Source organism: Manacus candei, unplaced genomic scaffold (genome assembly GCF_025592945.1).
Source record: "Manacus candei isolate 608988 ecotype Guabito, Panama unplaced genomic scaffold, ASM2559294v1 h1tg000083l, whole genome shotgun sequence".
NCBI lineage: Eukaryota > Metazoa > Chordata > Aves > Passeriformes > Pipridae > Manacus > Manacus candei.
The window spans coordinates 1,603,732-1,625,556 of record NW_026138131.1 but is presented as its reverse complement, the minus strand read 5'-3'; the positions used below and the strand labels follow the sequence as shown (position 1 = coordinate 1,625,556).

Sequence of the window (21,825 nt, the reverse complement as noted above, 5' to 3'; positions counted from 1 at the left end):
CTTTCATGCTAAGAGTTAACTGGTACGTGGATCACGGAGTGATACACAGGTTTATAACCCCTAGAATGTGCTCATTGCTTCACTTGTGAAGTTGTCAGAGAGAAGGTCATGCTGAAAACTCTCTTATCAATAAGATCATTTTATCAATTCCTCCTCGATTTTATCTTTTCCTCCTAGAAGTTGACAGCCATCACAAAGCTTGTGCAAACCTCTTTTATTTTCTCAGATATCTGATCTCAGAAAAATGTAATTTTAATGTGTCTTATGTTGATGTTGTTTGATGATGATGTTTGATATGTATTGGGGAGAACAGGGCTGACAGAGAAACAGTGTGGTCACATAAACTTTTCTTTAAGGAACCATGTTGAAGACAGAAGTTATCAAGATTGTGCCTAAATCCAAAATTTTTCATTGAGTTTTTAATCTACATGTGAATACAAAAAATATATATGGTGGATATTGATTTTAAAATCATCCCTTGAGACTAAAAATAATGTCTGTAAGAAAGGATTAATTACTTTCTATGCTATAGGGAGTGCAGCAGTAGTGACCATCACTACCAGGATATCTTTCTCACTACTCCTCATTTAAGCGATGTACTCACATTACAACTTGTATCTATTTACACCTGTATTTACAAAATAAATGTATATTTTATAGATACAAATTTACAAACACTTGAATGTGTTGCAAAGTTTTTATGCATTCATGTTCCTCCACCACATTCCTCAGCATGGATTTTGCTGGCTATTAACTAGGTCAGAGACAAGGACATGGTAAATCCAGATGAGTCTGAAACAAGTATGCAGAATAAAAGCTAAAATATTCCTTATAAAGTAATGAATTCTTCCCAATTCCCAATGTAAACCAGAAAATATTCTCATCCTGACAATAAATATTACATATACAGATCTCGTTCCATATAACACTGGCCTCTTAAACTGCCCCCCTCTTAAAAAATTTCCTGCTAAACAACTATGGAAGCATCACAGGTTGGAGGTAAGGAACTCCTGAATCAACCACAGATTATTCTTCTGTCACATCTGCTTGAAAACATTCCTGCTGCTGCGTGGTGACAGATGACAGTGTGTTCTGTAAACCTTACTTCGAATTTCCGAAAGCAGCAGAACAAGAACTGATACCAACACAACTTAAGGGATAGTTTCAACATTTTAATTTCTGTTGTTTGACAAGTATAAAAGAAAACCCATGTATCAGATCTTGCATACTCTTATACATGTGAGCAATCCTTACTGAGCAATCCTTTGTGTGACTCAGGACTACTCAAGTGAGTACAGTTTTTAGCAGTAGCCCTAAACCCTTCCATTGAACACACAGACCCCTCAAATATTCATGGAGGAGAGTAAAACCACAGTAAAGTTTGCAGCAAAGGATCACTCATTCATACACATACAGACTTTGTAGCCAGTATTATCCTCTCCATGCAGCCACTGGGTGGACTGATAACAACACCCTCCAGACTGTTGTTATCTTGAGGAAAAACTGCCTCTCCTGGCACTTCAGAGAAATCCGCTTGTCCTTTAAAACACTGGTCTAACAGAGTGTCTTCTGTCTCTATGACTCCCTCTCATACCTTTCCACCAGCAATGGCAGCAGAGGGGGATAAAACATCTCAGAGCAGCAAGGCTGCTGGTGAAGTTGCACTCCAGGCTGTGGTGACATGAGACAGTGCACAGGCAGTGGCCCTCATGCTGGTGGAGTATTTAAGCTGTATTTGGTTACTCTGCACAACTAAGGCAAAACCATAGGACAGCAATATAACCCATACAAATATTTTTATTTTTTTTCCCTCTCATAACAGTGATTTAAATATTCAGTTCCCTATGCATGCACTTCAGGTTGGTACAAAAATAGGAAGTAATATGGCACACGCTCTAAAATATGGATATGCAGTAGCCTTCAGCATTGTTATGTGAGGTTACATGGTACTCACTGTGTATTCATACCAGGCTCCTGGCTGTGTAACTCTCCTATACTTGACTTTGCTGTAGCAGAAACATCTCACTGGCTGAGGTTTGTGAAGCTTTTACTGTTTCCAAATGGCAGAATCACAACTACACCATCACTTACAGTGTCCAAAGTCTGCTTTAAGTATTTGAGAGATCTTTAGATGTGAACTACTTCTACATGTGAAGCCGCTTTTTTATTTTCCCTTAAAGACTAATATTTCAGACCTGGGTACATCTGTAGATAGGCAACAACCATAATTCCCTGATTAATGATATTGAAGAGTATCCAACTATAAAGATAGACACTCAGTTTTGGCTAAGAACACCAGAAAATTTGAGACTGTGTGCTGAACTCTGCAGGTTTGGAAGCAAGGGTTATATTCTCTCTTGTTCCTTTAACTCACTACTGAAAAACAACAACAAAAAAGAAATACTCTTTTGCATCTAGAAGAGTAGAGAGAAAAACTACACTGTACTTCCACATACAAAAGTACAGAGAAATCATGTAGTGTCTTCAAGGAGTCACTTCACTATTTTATGATCCTCAGAGAGAGAAATTAGAACTGAGGGGTTTGGTATCTTCCCCAGGTATGAGGTACATTCCCATGGCAAGCTCAGGTCAAAAATTCCCATTTCCACCCACCAATAATTTAATGAGATCTACATACACATAACATACACAGATGCATATTAAGCTAAATGAAAACATAACTCCATTACAAAACTGAAATATAAAGACATTCATTTACAGTACAATAAAGAAAAAAAATAAAAGCAGCTTAGCTCTTTGCAGAACTGCAGGTGACATATTTCATTATAAATGGCCTCAGACCTGAATTTGAGGCACTTCTAATACAATGATGCCGATGTCATCTCTAGTGAAGAGCTTCACCCTCCGTGATGACAGAATGGAGGCTAAGCTTAGGACACTGGGAGATGCTTTGGGTCATCAATTATTTGTTCCCACGAGCAGTCACAATGTTTATCACCCAAAAGGAATGCAAGGTGCTAAGCAAACAAAGTGCTAATAGCTTTCACTTAGTTTTCGGAAATACAGATGGTTTTGTGCATTTCCACTAAATTCCTGGATGTTCATCTGCTAAAGGTTTCTCAGCAACTTGCAAAATACAGAAACCCTTTTATTGTGGTTATGCATTGCTGAGGAGAAAAGTCAATGACTTCCATTTTTTCTTTCAGTCTTCAAGCCTGTGATATTTCTGAGGTAAATAAGTCAGAGCATCTTGAATTAATGATATTAAACTAATCATAACAAATCACAGCCTCAAAAAGAAGGACTCAGTGTCTTCTCTCCCCAGATAAAGTCACTGAGCTTCCTACTTGGTGCACTACCAAAGCCCTGACAATCAGAGTAGTGCTCATCTCTTAACTTCAGCCATCTAAATGGGAGATGGATAGTCAAAACTCATTGTCAAGGCATCTGATCAGCACTGAGTAACAGGTCTCCAGAGAAGGATTCACATCGTCTGTGCATTTTAAGATCGGGTGAATCACTCCCTGGGGATGTGCACTAGAGAGCACCTACATGACAAGTACACACTATCTGCCCAACTTCTAGATATTTAAATAAAGTGAACACCACCCTGATACCAGAACACAGCAAAGTATTAGACAAATGACAATGTCAGAAAAACAAGGTATTCCAGAACATCACAATTAATGTGTTAAATTTCATTACCTTACTAACAAGCAGCAAATACGAAGGGTGAAACAGTGCAAAGTCAATAACCCCTCTGTCCATCCTCAGTAACAGTCACATTTCAGTGTTAGTGCTAGCTAATTGGCTGTTTCATGGCAACCCAGACTACAGTGCATTGTGGAAGTCCAATTCTAATACTGCAGAGAGAAGTATTATCTTATTACACTAATTAGAGTGTAACATAGTCTGCAATTTGATCAAAGCAGACCACAGCTACAGTCGTCATAAAGTCCAGGTCTAAGTTCTGTTTCTATGCTAGGTGTGCCATGGGACATCCTATCTGAAATAAAATTCATTGCCTTCCATCTTCAGACTTCCTGAGTAAGATGAGCAACAGGCCAGTTTTTGAAGGATGTCTCCGATAATGTGATAATAAAATAAGCATGTGATAATAAACCTATGTGCAAAACCCCTCTGAAATAGAAGTCTACAAACAACAATTGCTCTCCACATACACATACACACAGAGATACAAATACCTGAACACTGTTCTCCACAAAGACAGGCTTGTCAGCCACCATGCAGTGCTACACCTGCAAGAAAGAAACCCCACCCACAAGACACAATGTCTAAGATACACAGCGTTCCAGCAGGTGATCTGCCACCTTGCAAAGGCACCTACTTGCTTCCAGTTGTATTAGGCATTGGAAGAAGCACTTTGATGAAGATATCCCTTTTGAGAGTCTATTGTCTTGCTACTGCTCTGTGCTTCATCAGTATTTTCAGTCTTCACTGCTGCCTCCTCTCTCAGTACAGTGGATTTGGGAGTCTTGCGCATAAAGAAGAGGAACTTCAAACAGGACAGCAAAGCTTCGGTAATGCTGGATGAGAAAAGCTTTTTGCATGGGTGGCAGAACTGGTAGAACACCAACATGAAGAAGATAGCCAGGCAGTAACCTAAGAGCAGCCTCAAGAACAACAGTGGGGTGCAGACATACATGTAGATATCTGTTTTATGAAGGTACCACATCAGCAGGAGGAACGCGTTCTCCACGAACCGCAGCGTGTAGTACATAGTCATTCGGTACCAGTTTTGGGATTTGCTAATTAAGTCAGGATCATTGAGCTCCACCTGTACTGCCGACCAGCAGAACATGTTAATGCCAGCATACAGGAAGGTGAGAAGGCACAAGACGATGGTAGTGCCGACTCTGCTGAATTCCTTCTCTATGTTCTCGGGAAATGGGGATCTGCTACGCCAGAAAAGAATCCACGGGAAGAAGTAAAAACCAAAGAAATTCGCCATCGTAACGGGGAAAATCCAGATTCGAAGGACTGAACTGAAAAGGACCAACACCGTCACCCGTGTGGCAATCTCAAAGCTTCTCCACAGGAATATGCAGAGGTAGGCGGCTGGTTTCACATGGACCTCGTAATCATCGTACTTAATCTTAAGGGCCAGGATGTTGCAGCGCAAGGCGCCGTATACAATGGACAGGAGAGAAAGCAGCATACAAATACCTACAAAGAGAAAACACAGATCAGGACCTTCAGCTCAGCAGAAGTTACAGACATTGCAGCAGACTGGTGCAGACGCAGTCATTTTCACCTGGGATTTTCCTGGGGATTCCCAGCAGGGTGTAACATCACAAAAGCCATTCCTTGTATATATTTGTGTGAAAAAAATGAACTCTACCCCAGCCAAAACCATCACATAACTCTAACCCTACCTCCTGTTTTGGTCCCTGTTTGTTACTTTTACAAGTAGCTAGAAAGAGCACTTCCCCTGCCAAGGGCTGTTCGTACATATACTGTCCTTGGTGGTTATACGGCTCAGTCATAAGAGTATCCAACTTGCTCTCAAACTCTTACAGCACTTCACAAGGCACAGGAGTGCTACTTCCTCTCTATATAGATGAAAAACTGCAAAACAGAAGCTGAAACTTTGGAGTAACTCGGATGTGCAGATATCTTGGTGCTTGTGAAGTTCTACGTCAAAGTAAATTGTTGAAGATCACAAGAAAGCTCTGTGATAGAGCTCAAAACTGAAAGCCAAAGCAATTTAAACCCAGAACCATCTACACTGTCTCTGCCTGTGTAGAGAGATATTTGCTCACCTGTGTTCAATGTGTTTTCCTATATTTCCATTTTCTTTATACACCTATCTGTACCATGCATGTAAAAAACCACTCCTTTTAAAAATGTATTTAAATGTTCAGATCAACTTTCAGTATCTCCCATCTACTCAGAAATCCCTGAAGGGAAAGTTTCACAGCATTTAGACTCTGCAGAAAGTGAAGGCAGAGGCCAGGTGTTAGCTGCCTTCCCCAGATGCAATAGGGGAAAAGCCTTCTGGGGCTGCAGAAGGGTGTCTTGTCTCGCCACATTGAGTGGGTACAAATGTACAAGAACACTGGACACACAGAATAAACAGAAGTGCCAACTGCCCACATTTTTTTTTTAGCATTTGCATACACAATTATGCAAATATATATTCACAATTTTTACCAACACGCTGAATGGGTGACTTAGAGGACTAATTTTAGTCACCCCCAACCTATACATTTAGTTTCAGTCTTAGCATTTTGTCCATGCAAATGAGTTAAGCACAGTAAAAATGGTTCAGTTGTTTCTTTTAGAGTTTCAATGAAACTAAGCCAACTGGTCAGGGCATTATATTGCACCAGTTAAAACACTCAGAGTTGGGAATTCTTAATTGTGTCAATTTTGCAACGTTTAGCAACCAGTGCTTTCTGCAGCCTTCAATTAATTTGTGTGTCAATGTCCTACAAATGAACTGGATTCCCTGCTACATGGGGTTTGTGGGTTTTTCCTAATTAGAGTTATTCATTTCTAAGCATGACTTTGAAAGAAACATGACTATTTTAAGATCTCTAATAACTTTCTAAGAGGATTTTCTCTCTCACTTCAGCTAAGCTCTCTCCCACTCTGATCGACAAACACCTCTGAATTATTTGGAAAAGAGTTAATTAAGTCTTTATATCTAATTTTCCAAAGCACTCAGTAAGCTGAAAAGCATTGACTATTTTATGTGGTAATTTTGTACATTCCAGTTTGGTAGTGCATGTATTCTTATATTTTTAGTAGGTGTTTTTAAACATCTTTCTTACAGCACTGTACCCGAGTCGAGAATTTTTAAATATTATGTCTTGGAAAAACATTGGCTGAAAGCAGAAGAGCAGGTGACTGCACTCAAGAATATTACTTGATATCCTGTAGCTCTTTACAAAGTCTTCCCTGTAGTTTTGGGCTATGAAAGAACATAACTTACAGCAGCTAACAAAGCTCAGAGTTAAAGAAACAAAAACCTGCCCACCAGGGACTGAGTGCTGCTGTCCTGGACGTGTGCTTGCTTTCTGCTTTGATAAGCTGAGACATAGATGTTATTCTGCAATTTCACTTTAGGAATCCTGTATTAATCTCAAAATTATCTTATAAACTCAAGCCTTCAAAAGAGGCATTTCTCCACTGATAAAAACTAGGTCATGCTGGCTGCAGTTTAATACAGTAGTCCAGTCCTGCTCCTTTCCCAAAAGCTCATTACTGTCACCAAACCTTCAATTCAAACGTCGCTTTTAACTCTGTGAGAAAGATGGTTTGAAGGAACCACAAAGGGACATGTGGGAGAGTGACACTGTTGCTTTTGCTCATCCTGAGCAGGCAAAGAAATGAAAATTTAAAAGGTAAAGCATCTTCTCTTGGAACAGTCCCAAATTCCTTAACAGTCTTTATAAAGGTGGCATTTCTTTTCTTTCTTCCTCCTCCCAAAAGGCTGTACTTTTCTTACAAATCAGAGGTGCACACTCACTGAGTCATTCATGCAGGCACTGTTTTATTTTGTTGGGTTTTGGTATTATGTCCTAAATACTTTCAAGACCTGGTCCTTCCCACTTCAGTAATTGCTAATTCTGCTCTAGATGAGCTAAATCACAAAGACTGATTACTGAAATCTGTTATATATACTGTAGTTATATATATATATATATACATACAATATGTTATATATACTATAGTTTTCTAAACTGATAATCCGAACCCTTGAAAAATAAGGGCACTTATATTTTTCCTTAGGGTAAGACACCTAGAAACTTTTTTTTTTGTCATAACACATAATTTCAACACTTAGAAACAACTATTAATACTCAAAGTATGTTGTTCAAACAATGAGAAAAATATTCTGTGGTCAGAGCTTAATGAGTTCAGAGGAAGCAACTGTAGAAACATCTTAAGATCTCTAGTAAGACCATCTACAGAACCCAGTCAAGAGCATTAAGAAAGTGCCACTGAAAACACTAGTAAGTTGTAAGAAGTATTACAGCAAAAACTTCTGTACTGAAGATGGCTGTCACTGCTAAAAATTTTCATCAAAAAAAAGAAATCCAACCTTCTTCCGGAGAATAATTTCATTTTTAAATGGTAGGAAATCCTCCTTTTGAGATTATCATTGTAAGCAATGCTTGAAAAAGATAACTTGCCTGCTGTTAACAGCACACAAACTAGACTTACAAAAACAAAAACATTGCTTCCACATTCAATACTGCACACTGAGAATTGGCCCTTAGTCAGAGATAAGGGGCAAGCCACACATCCCCCATCTCCAGTGAGCTGGTTTTGTAACTAACATTAACTCAGGTCTTTTTGGCACCTACTGGCCTTATGTTCCTCCAGGTGGTACCACCTAAGTGAAGTGGTCTGGAGAGCTGCCCAGCAGTGGGTAAGTGGACCTGAGCCTGTTGTCAGACTCTCTTCAAAGCAAGGTTATATCTGGCTCTAAGGCAAAGACAATACTGACAGGTGCTGAAGCATTTGAGTGCAGAGAGTAGCCCAAATGTGCAGAAGAGACCTCGGTGTCTGTTCTGGGAGTGCCAACTACAAAGTCATTTCATGGGCATTTCATACAGCAGCAAGTTGGGAAACTTCTTCCCAGTCAGGTTGTAACCAAAGAAAGAACTGAATATTTAGAACTAGGACTCAGATTAGAATCATAGAATCATAGAATCAACTGGGTTGGAAAAGACCTCCGAAATCATCAAGTCCAATGCTTGATCCAACACCGCTGCGGTTACCAGACCATGGCACTGATGTCACATCCAGTCTCATCTTAAAAACCTCCAGGGACAGTGAATCCACCACCTCCCTGGGCAGCCCATTCCAATGTCTGATTACTCTCTCTGTAAAAAATTTCTTCCTAATAGCCAACCTAAACTTCCCCTGGCAGAGCTAAAGACCGAGCCCTCTTGTCCTACTGCTGGTTGCCTGGGAGAAGAGAACAATGCCCACCTGGCTACAACCTCCTTTCAGGGAGTTGTAGAGAGTGATGAGGTCTCCCCTGAGCCTCCTCTTCTCCAAGCTAAAGAACCCGAGCTCCCTCAGCCTCTCCTCATAGGACTTGTGCTCGAGTCCCTTCACCAGCCTTGTTGCTCTTCTCTGGACCTGCTCCAGCACCTCAATGTCCTTCCTGAGCTGAGGGGCCCAGAACTGGACACAGCACTCGAGGTGTGGCTTCACCAGCGCTGAGTACAGGGGAAGAATCACTTCCCTGGTCCTGCTGGCCACACTGTTCCTGCTATTACATACTGGTTTCCAGTCTTGCATTACATCCAGCATTTCTATTATTTCTTGCAGTCACTGAAGCTTCAAGTCACTCATTACTAACCTAAAGACTTTGTCCTGCTTTTGCAATTCTCTCCAGTTCTCTTGATCTTCCATTCTTGGCAGACAGTGAAATGACAGTTTTGGAGAATGCCAAACACCAGCAAGGATCTGATAATCCAGAAGTGTGATGACCCACCCAAAACCTCCAGAGAAACTAATGAATGACATAAAATACACAAGAAACACAGAGCATGGCTCTGGCTGACAAAGGGCTAGACAGGGATGCACACTCTGTTCAGAACTGTTCAATCCAATACTGGAAGTAACAAGGAGTTTCACACAGATTTGAAAGGGACAAGCCATGCTACGAGCGTGATGGTAAACAGCTTTAGGTTCAGAGGTGATGCTGACCTCCTTACCCCTGAACAAGCAGAATTTACACAGAATAACAGGCAGGATAGTGTAGGAATCCAGAAAAAGAAGAGACTGATGAGGAGACAAGACAAAAAAAGCGGAAATCAAAATACAAGACAGTGATCATTATAACAGATGAAAATGGAAGGATCAGTGTTAAAGAATAAGGAAGCTGAAGACGTGAAGTGTGGAATAAGAGCTGGACTGGCTGTTAAATTACTATGATGGTGCAGCAAAATCAAAGGGTTAAAGTCATGTACTTATATGTGAGAATCCTGTGTACACATAGAAAACAAGATGAAAATGTGCATCATTCCCCTTTACTCTGGAGGCTGAATAATACTGGTGGACAAAAGGTACTACTGCAGAAGTAAGCTGGATAAAGAGATTCTAGAAAGCTTCAATATTTCAGTAGGTAAGATATACAAAACAGGAATATAGTCAGGGTTCTTGTTTTTCTGATGTATGATCTCTAACAGACATTGTCACTGTTCCTAACACTTGTTTTCTCTGCATTTCTGTATTTTAGAATTACACCTGCTACAGAGATGGCTCCTGGGAGACATGAGGTGACTGCTGCATTTGCTAGTTAGCTCACTGGTAAGCCAGCTTACCTCTGTTTAACTTCATTTCACCCACAAAAGGTCGTTTATCAGTCTGTCATTCACAATTTATCTCAGCAGTGACAGAAAAAGTCAGAAGTAATAGAGTGTTACAAATCATTCTTAAATAAGCAATTCTCTAATCATGTGGAACACAGTGCTTCTCCTTGGCTGTCATGACCAGTAAGGTCAAAACCAGTAATAAAAAAAATACAATAAAAAGGTGACCTTTATCAAGTAAACGCCAGCTGCAGCAAAGTGACTGGAAACTTTGCTAATTGCACTGTTCAGCAAAGGATTCAGGCGCTTTGTCCTCATCCCATGTCACAAATGCCATGGCTATTTGAAGAACCTACCTTAGGTGTGAAGGACTCAAAACTGTCAGGAGCAACGTCTTTTTCAAGAAACTTCTGCTATGATGTCCTGGTTCCAGCTGGGGTAGAGTTAATTTTCTTCTTAGTAGCTGGTACAGTGCTGAGTTTTGATTCAGTGTGAAAATAATGTTGATAACACACTGATGTTTCAGTTGTTGCTGAGCAGTGCTTACTCTAAGTCAAGGACTTTTCAGTTTCTCTGCTCTGCCAGTGAGGAAGTATACAAGAAGCCGTGAGGAAGCACAGCCAGGACAGCTGATCCAAACTAGCCAAAGGAATATTCCACACCACAGAGCATCATGCCCAGTTTATGAACTGGGAGGAGTTGGTTGGGAGGGTCTGATTGCTGCTGGGCATTGGTCAGTGGGTAGTGAGCAATTATATTGTCCATCATGGGTCTTTCTTGGGTTTTATTCCTCTCCCTCTCCCTCCCCCTCTCTCCTCCACTCCCTTACTACTATTATTGTAATAATATTTTCCTTTCTTGCAACAAACGTGGGTAGAGCCCTTCCCAAATTTTCATTCGCAAAGCCTAGCCATGATGATGATGATGATGATGATGATGATGATGATGATGATTTTCCTTTAATTCAATTATTAACCTGTTACTCTAGCCCCAGCCTCCCTACCTGTGATGCTGGTAAAGATCCCTGGCCACTCATGGCCCTACACATACAACATTTTCTTTCAGTGGAAACACATCTCCAAATTCTCATAGGTGTCAAAGTCCTTTCTTACACTGAAAAGCTCCATGATCAGCTAGAGTAGGTTCTTTATTTGGCAGCAAGCCAGCAAATCAAGAGCTCATCATGGAGCAAGATGCAGAGTCCCACAGATGTGTCCTGGTAAGCCCATGTGGTGCAGCATCGCTTGGTGAAGGCTTAGCAGCTTGGGTTAAGAGATGAGATGGCCACAGCTGCACACCAGCTTATTGAATTCAGCCTTTTGATTCCAAAATCAGAGTCTAGCACAAGTAAAGACAGCTCACATCCTCAGTCCATATTTAAAACTCCATTCTTGAAAGTACATATTCCCTAATGCAGCATGGCAAAACATGCTTTGTGGCGTACCCAAAGGAATTTTCTGGGAAGTTTGCTCAAAAACCAAAATGGAATAGAGGCCATATTTTTTTCCTTCTACATAAAGACAGTTCAGTTCCTTGAGCTGCCTCCCTGTCATGCCATAATAGCCACTTTATCAAATTAGTGTTTTTATAGCAACCCAAGTATGGTACAGAAAGTGTCAGAGTCTAAAACATGATACAAACTTGGAAGCAACATCACCATCAAAATCTGTCAGGAAGACGAAATACATTGCAACACATTTGGTTCTTGTCCAGGGCAGCTACACCTGACTGCTGACCTCCTCTCCCTCCCACCAAAATACCAGAAAGGGTGATAACAAGGGCTCTACCTACTTCTGGCAGCCGTGATCTCCCGCCGCATGACACAGATGTAGAGCTGGAGGGTGAGCTGGGGCGCGGAGCCGAGGAACGCCTGGATCACGGAGGCCCGGCTGAAGGCGGACCTGTGCGTGCGCAGCTTGCGCTCAGCCTGTCCCACTTCCTTCTCGATTTCTTCTGAGTACCCATCCTTGGGCACCTGCCACTTCTTCGTGATGCTGACATAGGGGTCTTCAATCCTGCCAGCATGGTAGTAAATGTAAAAGGCTTCCACGCACCTACAAGCAAGTGAGTAAACAGAGTGACAGGGGAAAAAAACGAAAAAAAAGCATAGGTCTTCCCAATCCTTAGTATTTTAAGCAATCACATATAAGTCCTAAGCCATTTGTTCATAGAGCAAAGCCTGTATGTTTTCTCATCCTGGTGAATTTGGAATATGACAGATTTCACTCTTTAAAACATGAACTACACGCGACTAGAGAGCAAGAACCCAGCAGTGCCCTTTGGGCTGTTTGCAATACTCAGACATGGGAGGAGGTTTAGTTGTTTCCTATGAGATACCTTTGCTCTCTGTTGTCCCACTGAAGTCCTTAAACTACAATGTTCATAGGCAAACCCAGGGCCAAAGTCAGAAGTGTTTTTCAGATCCTCACATTTTTATCTTCCTGTTATCCATACATCTGTGACATGCTAGTGGGACATGGCAACAAACACACTTTTCATACCTTTGCCTTAAACAAAGTATCTGACGAGAGAAGCTCAGGGTACAAGCAGGTGTGCACACCTCAAAATGCTGGACTCTAATTCTTGCTTTACCCAGCAATGGTTCAAAACACTAATAACATGCCAGAGCAGTGAGAAGGAGCAGTTTTGAGCCTCACAACTCTGGAAATCAGCATTTTTTAAAAAGACACAAAAAACAAGAGCTTTAGTCTTTACATTTGCTTATGTTTACTGCACTGTTAAAGAAACATTAAACATAATCTTGCAAAAAGCTTTTAAATAAGAAGATGCAGTGTTTCCTGTTGCTGTAGCTCTTCATACTTTAAACACAGTGGGAGCCAAACCCTCTTGTTTATATAGTCTAACTTACTGCAGACTAACTTCCAAGGAACAAAGTGGTGCCAGCACACACACTTCTAATCATAAATTACATATTGTACTATTTGCTGCCTCTACCTATGCACAGAGAATAATCCATACATTTGGGAGGGAATAGAAAAGGTTATCTGCAGTTAATGCTGTAGCAACAAGGACAATCTGGCTCTTTGAGAATTAGCCTCAGACAGATTTCTGCAAGGAAAGGACAATTTCTGAAACTTCCTTCCAATGAATGTTTTTTAATTGGATAAAACTTCAGAAAAACTATTCTAAGAGAACTACTCAGATATGAAGGTGTTAAGGGCAGGCTTGGGCATCAAGCAGAACCAGAACACAAAGGGGAACAGTCAGCCTTGTCTGGGAAGTAATAACAAGCAATGAATAACAGAGGTACAGGTGAAATCATAAGCTGAAGGTGACAGGAGAGGAAAGAAAAACTTTATTTCTGTCACATTGTTTAGGGTTCTAAAAACACAGGGCATGCTGCGGAGGAGTCCATAAGCTGAAAAGTACTCCCCAAAAGCCCAAACCCAGCTGTAGTGTGAGCAGCAGCACTGATGAGGGCTGGATTCCAGCCAAGGGAAGTTTTGGGGGGAGAAATCCCCAGTGCCCCCCCTGTGGCACCAGCTCTGGTCACACCCCCTCCCACAGCCTGGCACGCATGGCATCTTCTTGCACAGGCATCATCTGCTGGTGGGGATTGAGCTGTCTTCTTTCCTTCCATAGTGCCTGCTGGGGTTCATCTCCTCCACCTCTGCAGTTAATACTTGCTGGAATGCAGCATCTCTGAGTCTCCACCAAGTCAGATGGCTGGTGAGTTTTGGTAACCGACAAATAAGGCTTATCTTCCATTTAAAAGTGTCTCACAACTAAAGACGACAGAGCTATGCTTGTCTGAGTCTTTATTGAACTCCCATTTCCTTCTTAACTTGACTTTTTAAAACACTTGCCAACTCAGAGCCTATCACAGCCTTTTAGGGGAAAGCTGTAAAGTAGCACTTATAAAAATTCAACTATAAGCATGCTGATTTTTATTTTAATAAACTATACTTCATTTTTTCTCCTAACCGGACCATTAGCAAGTTTCAACTGCTACTGCTGAAACTGTTTCAAGAGCAGTTTTAGGAGTATGTAGTACTATCCTTGCTTCACAAGGCTTCAGCTATCATCACTAATGCTATTGGAAGTCCCTGGTGCTCTCGAGGTTCAATTCATAGAGATGACTTTGTGTTTTCCCCTCATTAATCTTTCTACTCCTTGCCAGCCTTGTTCCACGTGAAAGAATCCACACAACCAAAAATAAAGTGTGAAAAATTAATAAAGCACCGTGGCTTATGAAGCCAACACAGATTCTGAAGCCAACAAATTGATTTTATTCCAAAAGAAAGATACCAGAACATTTTTGTCCTGCTTAGTATTCACAGCTATGTATTCACCCTGAGCTGAGGGCAAGTCTGAAGCTATTATGGAAAATGGGATCTCAGCATCAGCTTCTGAACTCTTGCTGTGTGTGATTAGAAGCAGATATAGTTTAGGGACCCATCTGAAAAATACACAATAATCCAATAAAAGAGATGATAAGATTTATAAGGCAACTGACTATAGCAAACATTATAATCAACAAAATGTTGGATTTTGGGGCAAGCATTTGATTTGTATTTATTAGCTGGGTACTAAGTAAAAATGTATTGTTTGTGATGGGAAATTTTATATCAGTAGAGAAAAGCAAACACAATGTGAAATGAGCAACCTTAGAGCCAAAAGGGGACTTTTACCAGTGCAGCAGAGCAATAAAATGGTATGTGCAAGCACTCAGACTACATCACTAATTATGCCCATGTTCTTCCAGGCCCTGCCCATGGGAGTGTTTCTGGAGGTCAAGCCTTCTGGAGCAAAATACAAATGCAGTCAGGACTCTGACTGGTGCCACTGCCCAGGCAATTGCTTCAAACAGGAACACACTAGCAGCTGATATACTAGAAATAAAGAGCACCAATCTAAAAGTTTTAAGGAATAGAGAGTTAAGAGGGGAACAGGCACTTGAAGGACCAGCCAGATGAGAAGGATCCAGAACTGTGATGAAGAATCAATTCAGATCATGCACCTGTGCCAGATTATGACTTTGCCTGTGAAGTACACGCTGAAGGGTTGGGCATCTTGTCTTTAAATGAACTGGCTTGTTCTTCTTTAGTATGAAGTACAACTAAGACACAGTACAAGATGGCAACTGCTTCACGATAACTCTCCTCCACAGTTACAAACTGCTGCAGCATGATGAATTCCCCAGAAGCCCTGGTTGTTCATCGCTGCTCTGCTCCAGAGGAACAGGAGTGAGAGATCCCAACTTCTGCACAATTCATTTCCTGGAATGCAGTGACATTTAGGGCCCCTTCGACAGCTCCTCGCTTGGCACCAAAAGCGGAAGGAGAGCAGCTGGTTGTTTTCACTGCATTTAAGGCAATGACAGCTGCAATTTGCTTTGAAGAAAAAAAGTCAGATCTACTTTCTATGGTGAAAGTTAAAAGGTAAGAAGAGGATGGTGCTGCTTTCTCCCCATCTTGGCAGAGAGAAAAGCCATACTTTTTCAAGGATCCTGATGGTGCCCACAAGAAGTGATTCAGCAGCAAACATTTGCCTTCAACACAGTAAGTAGGAGGAATAATCCCATCCCTATAAGCTTGCCGAGAGCGAGCACCTCATTCCCTCTTTTAATCATGGATGCGTGGGATTTAAATACAGAAAAAATAATGGTGGTGTGAAGAGGGAGTAGGCAATGAAAACAGGGAACTTTCCACAGCCAAGTTCTCCAAGAATAAACAGCTATTTGAGACCTATCCACAGAAGGTCACTGCAAACATACAGATTTCTCTAATGACTCAATTTTTAGTAATTCCTTCTCTTTAGAAAAGCAAGCAAAAGAGTCATCAGTCCTGCAGACTTACTTACCTACATCAGCCAAAGACTGTTCCTCACTCACTGTTCTACCTTCTACCTGTACTGACTTTCTTTTCATCCCATGATGGACACCTAACATATCTTCTCTGGAATAAAGGAAAAAAAAATAGCCTGAAGACAATTTAGGCATAGTCTTCCCATCTGGAAAAGAGGAAGATACATGAACAGTTGTAAAGTTTAGAGCTAGCAGGATCTCCTACGATAAGGTCTGCCAATGGAAGTACTAAAAGGAAGGAAAGTTTTCAGACCTGTTCTATTTTGAACTGCAAAGCAGGTCACCAGGAAAGAGAGACTACTCATGGGAGACAATTCTTCTGCACGATGAGATCGAACCAGTAGAGCTCATTAGATTTCAAATCACAGAATTAGATATCCAAAACATGAACAACTCTAAAAATTTCAGCCTATAGGTTTTTTGGGGGGTTTCTTTGGTGAGTTTGTTTTGTTTTGTGTTTTTACTTCCCGTAGCTCACAGAATCAAACTTTGGCCATAACAGCAGCTCCTCTGGCAGTTTGATGCAAACTTCCTCCTGCATCTGCTGTGCCGCTGTCTACAAGGTACACACAGACATGTAATTGTTTCTCCTCATGCCTTGAGAAACAAAGCCCTAGCCCATTAAATAATATTCTATTGTTTACATCCTTGTCCCATTATAACCCAAGGAAAACAGTAATTAGTGTTCTAAAAAGGGACTTGTTATATTTGATTGTGATGTTTTTTGCAAGAGAAGTTCATCCTTCTGTGGGGACAGCCTTTCCCTGATTGCATCTCCTAACAAGGAACAGCCCGTGGGCTCACATTCCACTAACAGAGCACCAGGGACAGTAGTTTCAAAGACACCTGCAGTCACTCAAGCTTTCCTCTCTATGAAGTTGGTACCAGAAGGAAGCACTGCCAAGTTCACACCAGTCTCTTTTGAGCATGCCACTTCAGTAATTCAGGTGGTAGGGAACCACTGCATCTAGCAGACTTAAGATACAACATCAGGAACATCTCTGGAGTGTGACTGACTAAGCCAGTTCGTTGGAAATCTGCACTTCAGCTCCTGATCTGTTTGTTGCTTGCAAAATAGAAAAGGGCAAGGAAGTTAACAGGGGGTTCTCTGGTGCCCTTCATGAAGGGTAAAGAAAAAAGGAGGCTTGGTGGGACCTTCTTGCTCTACAACTACCCAAAAGGAGGCTGTAGCCAGGTAAGAGTCAGTCACTCCTCCCCAGATAACAAGTGACAGGACAAGAGGAAATGGCCTCAAGTTGTGCTAGGGGAGGTTCAGGTTGGATATTAGTAAAAGTCTTTTCACTTAAAGGATGGTCAATCATTGGAATAAGCTGCTCAGGAAGTGGTGGAATCATCATGATTAGGAATGGTCAAAAAGGCATGTGGATGTGGCACTTAGGGACATGGTTTAGTAGTGAACACAGTGATGCTGGGTTATCAACTGGATTTGATGATTTAGAGGTCTTTTCCAACCTAAACGATTCTCTGATTCTATGAAGAGTTATTTGCACTTTGAACAAATCCTTAAGTGTGGTGCAGTACGCTAGTAAAAATACATCCAGTTGTTATTTATTGGAATTGTAGCAGCACCTAAAATCTCAAGATGATCTTGGTGATAGAGGTGCCATTCAAATGAACAGGGAATAAAGAGAGAGTCCTTGGTTCAGGAGCAGCCAATAATGAACCAAAAATCTCACCATGACCTTCCCTAAAGAAAATAAAAGTATATTAAACCTCTCATTAACATTGGTTACTATTTTAAGTAATTTCTTTTTGTTTTAATTTACTTTATGCAGTAAAAGAATCTTCTTTAAAAAAAAAAAAAGTATCCAAATATGTCTCCTAAGCATCCAGACAATTTGGTGCACTCATAAGGAATGGCACTGACCTGAAATGCTGCAGGAATCCCTCATGATGCCCAGAAACCTGCAGTCACTTTGTTCCAGCCAAGTCTCTGCATAGTCTCTGGCATGCCTGCATCCTGAGTGTCACAGCCAGGCCACTAAGGGATATAGAAATTTTGCTCTACAAATTGCCCCAAATTTATAGAGAAGCTCCTAGGGAGTGGGAGAAGAAATTAAAAAAAAAAAAGGTACATTAACAGTACAGCAAAAGTCCTCTCCAGGAAGGGGGATGTTACCCAATTTTAGTGCTTCCAGTGGTGGCAGCAGGACAGCAAGTGCCTCCCGAACAGGTGGAGTGTGGGTGTTTGGGGAAGATGGTGATATGTAAGAAGGATCTATGAGAGAATGTACTTTCTTCCCAACACACATGATTCAAAATAGGCTGGATCATTTCTCTTGCACAGTTCAATACCCTCCTTCCCCGCCAAGATATGCCCAAACCATTCCCCATAATTTAAAGGTTGTTTTTTTTTTTTTAAGAGAAAAAGGAAGAGGAGAAAAATGTCTAGATTTTAAGATGATGAAGAAAACCTCACAAAACATATATGGGCTGTTGGTAAGCAGTGCACTGATATCGCAGTATCTGAGTTTGAACAGAGAAATCCTGTCTATCCTGTATCATACCAAACCAAAAAAAGATGGTTAAAAGGTGGGTGTTAGCTTTTTTAAAGCCAGCCAAAGCAGCCAGCCCTCTTTTACAGCGTGTCATCTCACACAGCCTAAAGGTTCTTAAACACTTCACTTTGATGCCACAGGCAGACAGAGCCTGAGGAGGCTCTACTGTCTGTGTCCTATTTGACCTAATGTGGCCCAGCTCTCCCTAAGCAACCCTGGGCTGTGCCGGGGAGATACAAGAGACTGAGTAGGGAGGATGGAGTGAGGCTTCACACCAGGGAAGCAAATGACTAAGAACAGCAGGATTCTCTGGTGTAAAGGAGCAGAGGTTTGCCTACAAGGATGGAACAAAATGCCTCCAAGGACAATGGTCCTTTTCAGCTTACAAAAGTTAAAGCCCCAGTGCAGTGATGATACAGCCAAAAAATATTTTGCCTTCTAGCTACCACTTGTGTGCATGGCAGTCCACACAGGATAGAAAGCCTCCTGTGCAAAGCAGGGAAATGTAAAGTATTTCATGTGCTGAAAACCCTTAAACTTATACAGTGCAGAGCTACAACTTATGGGAAACAATCAGTTTCCTCTTCTGACAGATACAGCAATGTGTAGCTGCAAGAAAGGCAAGGGAGGAAAAAAAACCCAAAATAAAATCCCTTTACTGTCTGCTTCAGTCTGATCACTTCGTCTTCCCACATTTTTGTGCTGCATTCTACAAATAGACACATTTCCTGAAAAATAAAGAGAGGTTGTTTTCTATGAAGTTTTTGTTTTGTAGAGTCCCTCCAGCCTTTAGCAGGAAATAAGTTTCTCAGGTAGCATGAACGTACTACCCTCTTTGTATTAGTAATTATAATTCCAGTTGTCCTGGGTTTAGAGAGAAGTCAACATACATCACTTTGTAATGCCCAAATGATGTCATGGGGACCGTGGCACAGGCATGCTGCAACACCTCCAGAACATCTTCAAACCTTTTGGAAATGCCAGGTTTGTAAATCTTTAAGAAAGGCAGAATTGCAGAGTTGGCAACACACTTGAAGAGAGGAGAGGGCTTCCATATGCCCACTAGTTTTACAGCAGTGACTGTGGCTGGGAGCTTGCCAATGGAGCAGAAAGTGTGCTCTGCACAACATGAGACTTATGTTGTAAACAGATAAATTTGATATTGAGAAAGAAAGAGAAAGTCAAGTCATGCCTGGTGGTTAAGGTCAAAGAGGAAGTCTGTTTCTTTCAGATAATTATAAAGAAAATCCTCCAATTTTTTTTGGTTGTTTACATCCTTTATTTGTTTATTCACATCTTCCAGCTTGACATGACATTCTTTCCTTATCTGACCTCAAGAAATTGATTTAGAATGACAAAAGTCACCAACATAGTTTTTATTTTGATAGTTTCTTTCTCTTTGGTTCCTCTCTTATTTTACAAAGAATGTAGAAGTGCTTTATTCTCAGCTTTTAGAAATCAGAGCTCTTCAAGAACTGTTTAGCCATAATTTAAATATCTTTAAAATCTTAAAAAAACAAAAACATTAACAAAACCCAGTCGTGGTTACAGAAGTCATGTTTTTGATGTGTAAGATATTTTGTAACATCCAAACTGTTCACCCTTCTTAGTGTGAACAAATCTTCCTTTCCCACACTGTCCAGGAATTTCAAAAAGTTGCTGATGCTTCTCCCAGCCTTTCTTCACCTTTCTTTTTAAATAAAAGATATGAATGTAAATTTAAAATGAACGCCCCCAGCAAACATTTTGACTTGGGAGTTGCACTACCGCTGTAGCTTTTCATCTATCTGGGATTTCTTTTTTTTTACTTTAAGGGTATTTTCAGAGAGAAGTTAAACTGAAGCTGGAAAAAAAAAAAATCTCCAAAAGCAATGTGGGGCAAGAAGTTCACATTTGGAAAGAACAGACTGACTAGAGCATCACTGTCGTTGTCCTAAACTCCCAACCGAGCGAACCTTCCCTTTCCCTCCTGGAAGTCACCTGCGAGCAAAGCGCTGTGGATGAGCCGGCAGCGAACAGGCACGGCCATCCGCAGGCGATGCAAAACCAGCGCAGCGGCGGGACGCGGACGGGGGCTCTCCCGGCTCCCCGCGGGCCCGGCAGGGCTGAGCCCCTTTTCCCTGAGGGCATTCCCAAAGGACGCCGTTCAAAGGCAGGACCGGCAGGACGCGGTGCAGAGCAGCAGCGGCCGCGCCCGCTCCGCACAAAGGCCGGGGGGCTCCGGGCGCCCCCCGCGCTCGGCCCCGGCCCCGCCGAGGGGCGGGACGGACTCACCGACCTGACGAGCGGCCCGAGCTGCAGCAGGTGCAGCAGCAGCACCAGCGGGCGGTCGCGGGTCACGTCGCGGTGGATGAAGACCAGGCTGAGCTGCACCAGCACGCAGGGCAGGAGGGCGCAGAGCAGCGTCAGCCAGTGCCACATGGGGTCCCCCGCCGCGCGGTACGCCGCGCTCAGGCACAGCGCGGCCGTGGTCTCGGACAAGAAGAGGACGAGGGAGACGAGGACGGAGCCCGGGAATTTCATCGCCGCCGCCGCCGCCCCAGCCCGGCCCGCCCGGCCCGCCCAGCTGAGGCGCGGTGCGGTGGGTGCGGTGCGGCGCCGAGCCCGCCAGGGGGAGCCGCCGCCGCCCTCACCGCCCTCAGCGCCGGACCGCGGCCTCCGCCGCCGCTCCCACCACAGCGCCCGGCGCTGCCGGGGCTCGGCCCCAGCTGGGCTGGAAAGGGAGGAAGATTCCCCGCCGGTGCGTGGGGAGTACCCCCTCATGGCGGCTCTTTCGTGGGGAGCACCCTCTCATCACGGCTCCTTCGGCCCCAAGATACAGCGCTGACCTGAGGGGGATCGGTCGGGGCGGGGAGAGAGGAGCGGGTGGTTACCGGGGCGCTTGGTCGGGCTGGAGGGATCACAGACGCACAGAATGAATTAGGTTGGAAAAGACCTCTGAGGTCATGGAGTCCAAGGTATGACTGAACACCACCTTGTCAACTTGGCACTGAGTGGCACGTCCAGTCTTTCCTTAAACGCCTCCAGGGACAGTGATTCCACCACCTCCATGGGAAGCCCATTCCAATGTCTAACCATCCTTTCTGTGAAGAAATTCCTCCTAATGTCCAACCTAAATCTCCCCTGGTGTAGCTTAAGACTATGTCCTCTCATCCTATTGCTGGTTGCCTGGGAGAAGAGGCCGCCCGCCCACCTGGGTACAACCTCCTTTCAGGTAGTT

At 42.5% G+C, this 21,825-nt stretch overlaps 1 protein-coding gene across 1 annotated transcript; it reads right to left on the bottom strand.

Annotated features, from left to right (window-relative positions):
* Positions 1-1,157: 1,157 nt before the first annotated feature.
* Positions 1,158-21,152, bottom strand: XK (X-linked Kx blood group antigen, Kell and VPS13A binding protein). Its single transcript, XM_051811699.1, has 3 exons — positions 20,884-21,152; positions 12,051-12,313; positions 1,158-5,148 (listed from the first exon to the last, which is right to left on the bottom strand). Exons 1-3 carry the CDS (start codon positions 21,126-21,128, stop codon positions 4,325-4,327), a joined length of 1,332 nt encoding a protein of 443 aa, XP_051667659.1. The 5' UTR covers positions 21,129-21,152; the 3' UTR covers positions 1,158-4,324.
* Between the last annotated feature and the right edge of the window lie 673 nt (positions 21,153-21,825).